The sequence below is a fragment of the Mobula hypostoma genome, chromosome 12, assembly GCF_963921235.1.
Source record: "Mobula hypostoma chromosome 12, sMobHyp1.1, whole genome shotgun sequence".
Lineage (NCBI taxonomy): Eukaryota > Metazoa > Chordata > Chondrichthyes > Myliobatiformes > Myliobatidae > Mobula > Mobula hypostoma.
Window position 1 is genome coordinate 87,662,722 of NC_086108.1, and position 13,306 is coordinate 87,676,027.

Here is a 13,306-nt window from a genome sequence, read left to right on the forward strand (position 1 = left end):
AACTTTATGCCTTTTGGAAATCAGTTCATCTTTTACTCGCTTAGCTATTAACAGTAACAGAAATTTTGACCAGGGTGCCCAAACTCTTGCATGCCACTGTACATGTCCAGCAAACACATTTCTCCATTTTAAGAAAAAAAAAAGTCATTTTAATGTAACACACTGTAAAGTTTCACTGCTAATGCAATGGTTTCTCTGTAATGTTCCACTGCTAAGGTAACAGTTTCTCTGTAGCAGCAATGTTTGGGTTATGACTAGAGATAATGGGGCATGTTAGCCAATGAGCAGGATGTTGTTCTTTCTTGTGTGTCTGGGAGCTGGGAATTTGTGGTCTTTTGTCGGGGAGAGATGAGGAGAGAAGACGTGAATGGAGAGACTTGGTAGACCACCTGACTGAGTGGACTTGGAGCGAGGGTCCGAAGGTCAGCGACGATCGGAGGAGGTCGATGGTGGATGAACGGCTTATCAGTGAGCTTATCATTACGCATTAGACTGTTTCATGAGAATGGGCTCTTTTCTTTTGTTGTTTTCTTTACTAACCATATAGTCAAATTAAGAATTATAAAGCTCAATCGTTTAATTGCACATTATGTACTGATTTATAACAAGGGACACATCGTACAGCATCCACCCAAATGAGATTTCTTAAGTTTGGCTGGGCCGGGGGTCTATCATCCTCTATATTAAGCCGCTGGCCAAAGTGAGAGTTACATTAAAATAAACACTGCCTCCTGAATTCCCACCTTCAAAGCCTTGCACAACATCGTTACTTAATTTTGCCAGATAATGGATATCTACTACTTAAATACTCAAGAGCCAATGGAAAATCAATGAAAATGTGCTTAAGTGTTTTTGTGACATTAGTGCCAAATCCCATAAAACTCACAGATAACAGAGTTAAGAGTTATAGAGCACAGAAACAAGCTCTTAGGCTACATTGATCCACACTGACCAAGATGTCTACCTGAGCTGGTCACATTTGCCCGCGTTTGTCCCGATCCCTTTAATCTTTCCTATCCATGTAGCTGTATCTCTGTTACATGCTGTAATTATACCCACCTCTACCACTTCCACTGGCAGCTTCTTCTATAGACCTACCACCCTCTGTGGAAAATTTGTCCCTCAGCTGCTCTTTAAATCTTTTTTTCTCATCTTAAATCTATGCCCTCTCATTTTAGATTCCCCTAACCTGGAAAAAAACTGAGCCACTCATTGTTTTATATACCTCCATAAGTTCACCCTCGCCTCCTATGCTCCAGAATACGAGCTCAGGTCGACTGATAATGGAAATACAGACACTCAGTGGGTGGCGGGGTGGAGATACGTCTGAACCAAAGGAGGTGTAAGGCACTCCTTCCCTCCCTTAACCTGAAGGCCACCCTTGGGTAAGGTGTAGCACCTGCTTAGACCCCAGATCATGGTCACTTGAAGCCATGGAAGCAGATGGTGGATAATTGTACGAACAGCTAGTGCATATTGCAAGTCCTGGTTATGCGACCACTGAGGCCAGGCAGACGATCTCTGAAGAGCATTGATAATGGCTGGGGTAATCTATCTTGTAAAGATACTGCCCAGAAGAAGGCAATGGCAAACCACTTCTGTAGAAAACTTTGCCAAGAACAATCATGGACTATGATTGTCCATGTCATACGAGACAGTACATAATGATGCTCATGATGAGACATTCAAGCTTCCTCTTCCATGTGTCACTAATAACAAGCCTTTTCCTCAATAGATCCCTCCGTCAAGAGACCTCATCAACTTCCTCAGAATGAAATTTGGCATCTCCCTGTCAACCCTTGCCGATTTTTATCAATGCACCTTTCTGGAGGCATAATGGCTTGGTACAGCAGACAGCTGCAACACAGCCTAACACTTCACAGAAACCAGTCTCCCCTCCGTGGACTCTGTCTACTTCTCACTACCTTAGTGAAGCAGCTAGCATAATCAAAGACCCCCACACATCCTGATCATTCTCTCTTCTCCTCTTTCATTGGGCAGAAGATACAAAAGCCTGCAAGCACATGACACCAGGCTTAAAGACAGATTCTACCCTGTTATTGTAAGACTATTAAGTAGTTCCCTAGTACAATAAAATTGTCTCTTGACTTCACATTCTACCTTGTTATGATCTTACTCTCTATTATTTACCTGCACTGCACTTTCTTTGCAGCTGTAGTACTTTATATTGCACTGTGTAATAGTATGCAAGACAAGATTTTCACTATATCTTGGTACATGTGACAATAAAAGACTAATGCCAAATCTAGGTGTTCATCTCATTGACTGAGGGTAAGTCAACTCAATCTGTAACAGCCTCCATTGCAACAACACTCTTATATTATGCCTACCAAGTTTATCCAATGAGCTCGGTGAAAAGAATGACATACCTGCATTACCAGGTATTATGGACTGCACAGACTCAGCGAGATTCACAGCAGAAGACGCCTGCGATGGTGGATTTGAGACATGAATTTTCTCAGGCACTGGGCTTGACTGTAGGAGGGGCATGCTGCTGAGGATTCCCTCAGGTTTGATCGCTGTAAATGCTTGATCCTGTTGGTCAGGTTGTGTGAAAGAGAAACAGGCTTTTCCATCCATGTTTTCCTCCGGTAGTTCAGATGATGCGAGACATGCTCCATCAGTTGCTGTTGGTATCACTGTTCTCTCAGCTATTGGTTTGCTTTCCTCTACTAAGATCTGTAAAAGAGACCACACGGCAAGAACCATGATTAATCCAATGTACCACTCATTAGCAAATGAAACTGACAGAATTGAAAGGATCATCATGCCCATCAAACTTGCCCTGTACAGTTATGGTTCAACTACACATCATAAAACCTTTTACCCAGCAGCAGCCATCTAAATATGCTAGAACAATCAAAAATATAGAGGAAACGGAAGTATCCCCGGCCATTTTAGGGATAAGGAATCCAGAAAGTTCCTCCCCAACTCTCAGTGACAGCCAAAGTGAGTCCCAGAAGAACAATGATCGTGAGATCACTTGGCTTCACCTATCACTTCCCAGCTAGCCTCTTTCCCTTCCCCCCACCTTTTTATCCAGGCACCATCCCCCTCCTTCACAGTCCTGATGAAAGGTCTTAGCCCAAAACGACAACTATCTATTGATTTCCATAGATGCTGCCTGACCTGCTGAGTTCATCTAGGATTTTGTGTGTGTTGCTTTGGATTTCCAGCATCTGCAGACTTTCTCATGTTAATGACCATGAGATTTCTTATTTCAATATACCAAAAAAGGGGAATTTGGATAACATCTGCTACTCATCCATAACTATTTTGAAAGTTTATAGTAAACTCATACTGGCTAAAACCATAACCCTTTTCCCAAATTTTGCCTACTCACTCCAGAAAAAAAACTGCTGAAATTTACCATTTGGCAAAGTATAGACTTACAAGGATAATCAGCACAGCTTTGTGCAAGGGAGGTTATGTATTACGAACTTGATCAAGTTTTTTTTAAGGCAGTGAGAAAGATTGATGATGGACTTTTACTAAATTTGACAAAGAAATCAGAGAGTTGACTTGGTGGAGTGTAGTATATCACAAACAACAAAGATCTCAGTACTATACATCAAAGTTGCTGGTGAACGCAGCAGGCCAAGCAGCATCTATAGGAAGAGGCGCAGTCGACGTTTCAGGCCGAGACCCTTCGTCAGGACTAACTGAAGGAAGAGTGAGTAAGGGATTTGAAAGCTGGAGGGGGAGGGGGAGATGCAAAATGATAGGAGAAGACAGGAGGGGGAGGGATAGAGCCGAGAGCTGGACAGGTGATAGGCAAAAGGGGATACGAGAGGATCATGGGACAGGAGGTCCAGGAAGAAAGACAGGCGGGGGGGGGGGTGACCCAGAGGATGGGCAAGAGGTATATTCAGAGGGACAGAGGGAGAAAAAGGAGAGTGAGAGAAAGAATGTGTGCATAAAAATGAGTAACAGATGGGGTACGAGGGGGAGGTGGGGCATTAGCGGAAGTTAGAGAAGTCAATGTTCATGCCATCAGGTTGGAGGCTACCCAGACAGAATATAAGGTGTTGTTCCTCCAACCCGAGTGTGGCTTCATCTTTACAGTAGAGGAGGCCGTGGATAGACATGTCAGAATGGGAATGGGATGTGGAATTAAAATGTGTGGGCCACTAGGAGATCCTGCTTTCTCTGGCGGACAGAGCGTAGATGTTCAGCAAAGCGGTCCCCCAGTCTGCGTCGGGTCTCACCAATATATAAAAGGCCACATCGGGAGCACCGGACACAGTATATCACCCCAGTCGACTCACAGGTGAAGTGATGCCTCACCTGGAAGGACTGTTTGGGGCCCTGAATGGTGGTAAGGGAGGAAGTGTAAGGGCATGTGTAGCACTTGTTCCGCTTACACGGATAAGTGCCAGGAGGGAGATCAGTGGGGAGGGATGGGGGGGACGAATGGACAAGGGAGTTGTGTAGGGAGCGATCCCTGCGGAATGCAGAGAGAGGGGAGGAGGGAAAGATGTGCTTAGTGGTGGGATCCCGTTGGAGGTGGCGGAAGTTACGGAGAATAATATGTTGGACCCGGAGGCTGGTGGGGTGGTAGGTGAGGACCAGGGGAACCCTATTCCTAGTGGGGTGGTGGGAGGATGGAGTGAGAGCAGATGTACGTGAAATGGGGGAGAGATCTCAGTACTGATCACTGCAAAATAGTGTTGGTATCTTTACTGTTTGCAATATGAATGATTTTGATGAAAATATAGTTGAACTGATTGACAAGTTTGAAGACAACACAAAAATTGGAGTTGTGGGTAATGAGCAAAGTTATCAAAGATTCAGCATAATAGAGATCAGCTGGGAATATAGTCAGAGAAATAGTAGATAGAATTTAATTTGAGAGGTCAAATATCAGATGAAATTATAGAATAAATGGCAAGAACCCTCAGAAGCACTGATGGCCAAAACTCACTGAAAGTGGCAAAATAAGTGGTTAGGATGGTAAAGAAGGCATATGGCAAATTTGTCTTCACCAGTTGGGACACAGAGTATGAAAGCTGGCACATCAAGCTGTAGCTGTATAAAAACTTTGGTTAGGTCGCATAGCGTGTGCTATCCTGGTCATTACATTGCAGCAAGAATGTGAAACCTTTGGAGAGGCTGCAAAAGAGGTTCACCAGGATGTTATTTGGATTAATAGATTATCTATAAGGAGAGCTTGAACAAACTTGGGATTGTTTTCTCTGGAACGCTGGAGGTTGAAGGGTGACCTGATACAAGTACATAAAATTATGAGAGGCATAGATAGGGTGGATGATCAGTCTTTTACACAGGGTAGAAATATAAAATACTGGAGGTACTGGAGTTGAAAAGTGAGAGGGGGAAGTTCATTTATGAGGCAAGTTTTGTATTATTTACACAGTGAGTGGTTGGTGCATCAAATGCTTGTCATGAGAGGTGGTGGGAAGAGATTTGACAGCAGCATTTAAGAGGCATTTTGACAGGTATATGAACAAACAGGAATGGAAGGAATTCGTCCATCTCTGGTCATATGGGACTAGTTTATCTTGTCTTTGTGTTTAGCATAGATATAGTAGGCCATAGGGTCGGCTCCTGTGTTGTATTCTTCTGTGGTTGGGTTGAGATGGAATTGTTCTCTGATCTTAGCAATCCATTTGCAAACGTTTCATTACCATATAAGGGGGCAACTTCAGTGCGCTGTTCACTTGTGGTGTGTCCTCTGAATGCTTGGCCTTTATATACTTATCAATCCGCTGATAGGTTGTCATTAGTGAAACACAATTGTGATGTAGGAAGGGGGTCTCATCACTGATTGGTTACATGGTGAACTCTGTGCGTTGTCTGGAATTTTGCCCACATTGGATTATAAATGGGATCAAGGTCTACATGTCTGTTTATGGAATTGTTTATGGAATTGTTTGTGGAAAACTACGATTCTAGGAATTCTCTTGCACACTGCCATGACTTTCAGTGATGCCCAGTTGAATGTGTGCCCCTCTCAAACTTCACGGGTCGAGACTAGGGAAAGTTGATCATGCCGCTTAACAGCCAGTTGATGTTCATGGATCCTTGTGGATAGTTTTCTCCCTGTTTGGCCGACGTTAATATTTGCTGCAGTCCCCATGTTGGATTTTACAGACCACGTTGGTCTTGTCTAATAGCTTAGTTTGTTCGTTAGGTCTGCAGAGTACTTTCTTCAACGTTGCTTGACCGAAATTCTACGTTCTTGGGGTAGTCGGGCTGCCATTCCGAAATATTTCAAACATATGGAAGGACAACTCATTTGTTCTATGTTGTAGTCTTGAAATATTCTTGCATACCAGCCACAAATCCCTGATTATCACTAATATACATTATCACCTTAGACACAACTCTGACACTATACACTGTGCACTATGAAAGCAAATTGAAAATGAGCTTTAAATAAAGAACTTTTTTTAAAGCTGGAAACATGCTGTTCATTTCATTCCCAAAACATTACAATTATATCTGAAATCTAATCAAGCATGAATGTAATTACTACAGCAGCTACAAAACTTCATCGCTAGTTCACTTCTACAGTGACCAAAGTATACATAAAAGTATTATTGATGATCATTATTTTGATAAACTAAACTCTCAACCAGGGAAACCATCTCAAATATTACCTGTGACTTCTCTTCAGTCTTCTCTCCCTCAATCACAGATGACGCTCTGGCTACTTCCATTTGTTTAGTCCACCCTTCCTGGGGTTGATGGCAGATCAAGGCTACCTCGGCATCGGTACTCTCATCACATGTCATTGTCACAGCCGCGCACTCACTCTCTAGACTTTGCTGTTGGGGCTCTGGGGAAAGTTTCCGCCCGATGTCTACCCTCTGTGCACGCAGGCGGCTCACGGATAGATAGTAAAAGTTGTTTGCTTCCTCATTGAGGAGGTATCCTGAAAGATTCATGCGCTTAAATTCCTGAAAATGAAAACACAGATAGAACAGTTAAAACAAAGGCATAATAAAGGTAAATGATCAAGTCCTGTCTGCCTATTTTCATCTCCTCTCGTACCATGTCCGATAATTAAGCTATTTACTCATATTATCTTGCTTCTAATCCTGAAAATTTACAATAAATTGTGCTTTGAATACAAAAAATAATTTTAACTTTTTTTTAAACTGTTATTTTAATTAAGTTTTGTCCACACGCATTGGAATTGTCTGTCCTTTTACTGTGTATTGCACAGAATATCGCATTACATAAGATTAATACAGAAATAATTGAATGGTAGTCAATAAAAATCAAGAAAGAAAGATGGAATGAAGTCAAGTCTCTGGATAGATCTTGACAAGACAGGAATAGCAAGGATTTCTTCCTGCTTACTTCATTGTGATTGTGTAAAAGACTTGTAGTTGATTTTATTTTAAATGGGGAAGATGAATTTCTGCATAGGAAAATTAAAATAAATGCAGGCAGTGTTTTAGTATGAATTTTGTTTTCATCAAGGAAGACTTCAATTGGAAGGGGTGACACTGTGGGCCAGTTATTGGAGTTAATGCTTCAAACTCCAGATCAGTCTGAACATCTTTTGCTGTCTCTATCACATTCTTACTATGTCTAGTCTGCTTCCTCCTGGTGTTCCAGTTCACTCAGATATCTCAAAGATGTGCAGAATAGCAAGTAGGTTAACTGGTCACTTCAATGTAGGTTGGTGATGAAATCTGGAAAGGACTTGATGAGAATGTGAGGAGAACAAAATGGAACTAGTGAAACTTAGTATTTGATGGACAGCATGAGCCTAATGGGTCAAAACATCCATTTCTGTGCTGTATGACTTAATCACACTGTAACTGCCTGTTTGTTATTAATACAGGAGAATTTTCCTCATGGGCGATTTCAAGAGCTATTCTGAGGAAAAGTGTGCGTATAACAGCTAATTATTAACCAGATTTTTTTTAACTTATGGGTTTTAAAATTTCTGCTAACCCTAAGCTGTCTGAAAATGTGTAAGCCGTGTCTCAGTAACTCAATTTACTCTTTGGCCAGTGTGTATGTAGAACACTGGTCATATTTGAACTAGGTTTCTTTCGGTCAATTGTCTTCAAATTTAACAAACTACTTGGCATCTTAGCCTAGCAATATTGCACACCTCTTTGAATTTCTCCAGCGACTGCTCCGGACCAAAAACAAATTGTAAAGGAACAACTTCACTGTGACATCGTGGCCTGCCCTTTGACCTGGACACATGATCCGACACTTTCTGTAGGATAGCTAAGGTAATGTTTGTTGAATGGCGCAGTGCTGAAACTATTTCATCTTCCAGGAGCCAATGAATCTAAAGAAAAGATGGGATTTCAGAATAAGTAAGAAAACAATAAACAAATTTTATGAAATCCATGTACTTTATCTCTCAAGACTATATAAATATTAAGCCAGAAAGCAATCTGTCACACTTTAATGAAAAAATGAAGTTGATACGTAACTGAAGTCATAAAATTCACAAATATATACTTCAAAATAGCTGGCTGGATACAGCAAAACTGATTTCATTTCTTAATAATTATAAAAATAAAACTTTCAGGGTAAACCTGGCTCCCTATGAAAAATTGTATTGGGAAATATGAAATAGCAGGAATAAACAAACAAATATTTCATTTCCATCTTCACAGCAGAAGAGAAAAAATATGTACTAGAAATTGTGGGGAACCATTAAGATCTGTTCTGAGGAAGGCACAACCTACACAAAAAGAATGGGTTGCACCTGATCTTCGGAGTAACCAATATCCCTTCAAGGCACGTTTACTTGAGCTGTTGGGGAGTGTTAAACTAATCTGGCAGGTGGATGGGAACTAGTGAAAAGGCTTAGGATGGGGCAGTTGGTATACAAGTGTGTGTGGTGACACTGTGAGGAAGAATAGGCAGATGATAGGGCAAAATTGCAGAAAGTGGGATAAGTGTAACATGGGGACAAATTAAAAAGGGGGAAGAATGTGACACTGAAAGTGTTATATTTGAATGCATGTAGTATATGGAATAAGGTAGATGATCTTGTAGCAGAGTTAGAGATTGGCAGATACGACATTGCGGGCATCACTGAGCCATGGCTGGAAGAAGATTGTATTTGGGAACTTAACATTAAAAGATATACCTTGTATTGAAAGGATGTAGGTAGGCAGTGGGGGTGGGATGGCTCTGTTGGTAAAAAATGAATCAAACCCATAGAAATGAATCAAACCCTTAGAGTATAGGAAGATATAACATCCTTGTTAATAGAGTTAAGTAACTGCACGGTTAAAAAGAGCCTGATGAGAGCTATATAAAGGCCTCTGAACAGCAGCCAGGAGGTGGGATAACACATGACAATGGGAGACAGAAAAGGCATGTCAAAAAGGCAAAGTTATGATTGTCATGTGGGATTTCAATATGCAGGTAGTTTGGGAAAATAATGTTGGTGCTGGGATCCCAAGAGAGGGAATTTGTAGAATACCTACAAGATGGCTTTTTAGAGCAGCTTGTGGTTGAACCAGGTAGGGAAAAGGCAATCCTCGATTGGGTGAACCAGATCTGTTTGGGGAGTTTAAAGTAAAGAAATCCCTAGGAGGCAGATTTCAGAATATGCTAGAATTCACCCTGCAGTTTAAAAGGGCAAAGATAAAATCAGATGTATCAGTATTGCAGTGGAACAAAGGGAACTACAGAGACACGAGAGAGGAGCTCGCCAAAGTTGATTAGAAGGGGACACTAGCAAGGGTGACAAGGAATAGCAATGGCTGGAGTTTCAGGGAGCAATTCAGAAGATGCAGAAAAGACACATCCCAAAGGTTAAGTAGCATTCTAAAGGGAGGATGAGAAAACCATGGCTGACACAGGAAGTTAAAGACACCAAAAAAGCAAAAGAGAGGGCATAAAATATAGCAACAATTAGTGGGAGTTTGAGAATTGGGAAGGTTTTAAAAACCAACAGAAGTAAAAAAAAAAAAATGAGATAAAAGATAAAATATGATGGTAAGCTAGCCAATAATATTTTGCCAAAATTTTCTAACTTTTAGTAAAATGAGAATCATGGAACTCTTTTCAAGGCATAGCAAGAAAGCTTGTTGAAAAGCTGTTTTCACTAGCCTCAAGATAAAGGTTCAGCCATTTAGGGCTGAGATATTTTCCATCTACAAAGACCATGGGTTCTTATTCAATAACTGTTTTCAAAACACTATTACCTATGATTATTCAGTAGATTAAATTAACAGATATAGGAAAAAGCGGGAAATGAAGTCAACCTGAAGCTAAGAAATTATTTTGCTTAATGGGCAGACCTGGGTTGTTCAGTAATGTAACCTTCACCTTAACCATCTGACCTGCTCTAATGTAAATGGTTCTAATGTTAAATTCTTCAGCTAAGCCTTAAGCTACCCCACTTTGAAGTTCCTTCAGCTCAATGCAATTTACAATTTCGCTTAAGTGAGGTAAGGTGGTTTAGTGAGGTCTGTCCTGCAGAAGGGTTTCGGCCGAAAATATCGACTGTACTTTTTTTCCCATAGAAGCTACCAGACCTGCTGAGTTCCCTTAGCATTTTGTGTGTGTTGTAAGCGAGGTTAGGGAATTTCCCCCCTATTGAAAGTATTAATCATTACAAATGCATAATGGCAGGATTAATAAGCGAAGATATTATTTTAAAGCATAAACAGAGGTTATGACTCAGTGGGACAAACTGTCTCTTTCACATTCACGAGCCCCATACAGAATGCTGAAGGAACTCAGCAGATTGGGCAGCATCTAGGGAAGGTTATGAATGCTTTGGGCTGCGACCCTTCATCAGGGTTGGAAAGGACAGGGGGCAGAATTGGCCTCTTCCTTTCCAGTCCTGTTGAAGGGTCTCAGCCCAAAACATTGGTTGTTCATTTCCCTCAATAGATGCTGCCTGACCCACTAAGTTCCTCCAGTATCTTGTGAGTATTGCTCAAGATTTCCAGCAACTGCATAATCTGTGTCTCCTTTACATCCTTGTTGTTCTTTAGTTCATCTGTATTTTTTTCTTTTTATATTGGTTTGCGTAGACAAGATGAAAAACACTAAAACTCCTTCAATCAATACCATACAGTTAAAGCAATTGGATGGAGAATGTTTCATGCAAGTTTTGCTACCTTATTTGAAAATCATTGCTTTGAAATCAAACAGTGAGTGTCTATGCAGTGGCAGTAGAAGAAATTAAAGTAGCCATTCTATCTTCTAAAAAATGCTAAAAAAATGTTGTTTCCAATTCATTGATCTCTATTCTTTGACATTACCTCATCCATTGTAGCAAGGACAGCTTGTTTGTGCAATGGTGGCAGCTTGGAAAGTGGATCACATAAAGCCTCTGAAATCCTGAAATATAGCAACATACAGCACAAAGAGACAGAGACAATTCTCCTAAGCTCAGAAATAAGATAAATATAAAGTAGTGTCTATTCTCTGTGGGCAGAAATCATTTAAAATAAATCCTTTAAATGCAGGTGAAGATCCCTTGTTCAAGCACTCAAAAGTCCATAGTCTCAAAAAGCAAAAACTGCAGATGATGAAAATTTGAAATAAAAAACAAAGGTTGGGAATCCAACAAGTTAAGTTTAAAGCTTCATAGTTTTGGTTTAGAGGCAATGAAGGCTGAATAAATGGTTTTATGAAATAAGGTGGCAATTTCCCTGCAAATATGATGAACCAAATACTGAGGCTTTGGGGCCTACTCTGGGCTGCTCCAACGACTTGGATCTATGGACTCTGTTTGGTTCAGAATGCTGTTGTTGCTCGCTTCTATTGCTTGCATGATTCGTTTTGATTTTTTTTCCCTCTGTCTCTGTGGGCACTTCGGTTGGTCTTATTTTTTTTTAATTGGGTTCTTTCAGATTCCTTGCTTTGATAATAAATGCACTTTGAATCTTTGAAATATTGGAGATTCTAACGACATTCTAGTACTAAATGTCAAGATTGGCTGCTGAAAGAACTGATAATTTTAGAATGTGTATTTATATGAAGCTTCTTATTGACCTGGAAGCACAAACCAAAAACAGAAATGGCTGAAAATACTCAATTGGTCAGGCACCATCTATGGGGGAAGGAAAAAGAGTTAATGTTTCAGGTCCTTTCATCATTTCCTCCGCAACTGCCACCTGACCTGTTAAGTATTTATAGTACTTCATATTTTTATTTCAGACTTTCTGCATTTGCAGTAATTTGAATTGAAATTCTTTCAGCCTGATCAGGATACAACACAAGCAAAGGATTTTCATAAATAAGTTTCATATTGCAGTTTAGTTTAGTTTCTGAGTACACTGATTTAAGACATATAATTATTTTTGAAATTGTTTTTGATCATTCAAAATTAAAATAAATGTAAACTCTGATTATTTAATAGCAGCAAATACATTAGATTAACTTATTTTAATTAATTTCTCAGAAGATTGCACCTCTCATCTGTGGTAGAGGCAAGTCGATCTATGTTTTGCATTAACTCTTCATCAGATCGATAAGATGATGGTTGTCCTGGAGATCGGTTCATGGAACTGCTGCTTTCCGATGTGTACCTAGGGAAAGTGAATATATTTACTAAGAATTACATACACAAATTAATCTGCAACAGCACAGCTGTCCTTGGGAAAGTACAAGGAAGTCAATGTAGCCTGAAATTGAACATCGCAGACAGACATCTGTTCATGTCTCAAATAACTCGATATTCAACCACGTCTTGTTTGGCTAAAAAATGGATTTCCACTTATTTCAACACACCCAAGAACACAATCTGCACAGACGGCACATTTGTTGTGTTAGCTTCTGGTTAGAGTGGCCTTGAAATAGATATAACTTATGAAATTCGGTTTTTTTTCCTGCTTAGACAGATATTAGCTAAAATATACAAATTAAAGGTAATAGCAAATTTGAAAAAATAAATGTTACACAGAAGTACTTTTTAAAATGATAAGTTAGACAGTAAAAGTCTTTTTCAGAAATTTACTGAACCTTATCTATGAATTCCTATCTGAAGAAATCTTGAACAAGATACACATTATAAAGGGACCAGCAACAGACTAGAAGTACAAACCCCATTTCCAGAAAAGTTGGGATATTTTCCAAAATGCAATAAAAACAAAAATCTGTGATAAGTTAATTCACGTGAACTTTTAGTTAACTGACAAAAGTACAAAGAAAAGATTTTTCAATAGTTTTACTGACCAACTTAACTGTATTATGTAAATATACACAAATTTAGAATTTGATGGCTGCAACACACTCAACAAAAGTTGGGACAGAGTTAAAATAAGATTGAAAAGTGCACAGAATATTCAAGTAACACCGGTTTTGAAGACTCCACATT

The 13,306-nt window shown here is 39.9% G+C and overlaps 1 protein-coding gene across 3 annotated transcripts in view; it reads right to left on the reverse strand.

Annotated features, from left to right (window-relative positions):
- szt2 (SZT2 subunit of KICSTOR complex) overlaps window positions 1-13,306 on the reverse strand; it is a 266,703-nt gene that overhangs the window by 143,689 nt on the left and 109,708 nt on the right. For all 3 annotated transcript variants that reach the window (XM_063064563.1, XM_063064564.1, XM_063064561.1), the window contains exons 34-38: window positions 12,402-12,518; window positions 11,247-11,325; window positions 8,114-8,299; window positions 6,642-6,941; window positions 2,391-2,700 (exon numbers count right to left, since the gene is read on the reverse strand). In XM_063064563.1, coding sequence (XP_062920633.1) covers window positions 2,391-2,700; window positions 6,642-6,941; window positions 8,114-8,299; window positions 11,247-11,325; window positions 12,402-12,518 — 992 coding nt within the window. The remainder of the gene's footprint in view (window positions 1-2,390; window positions 2,701-6,641; window positions 6,942-8,113; window positions 8,300-11,246; window positions 11,326-12,401; window positions 12,519-13,306) is intronic.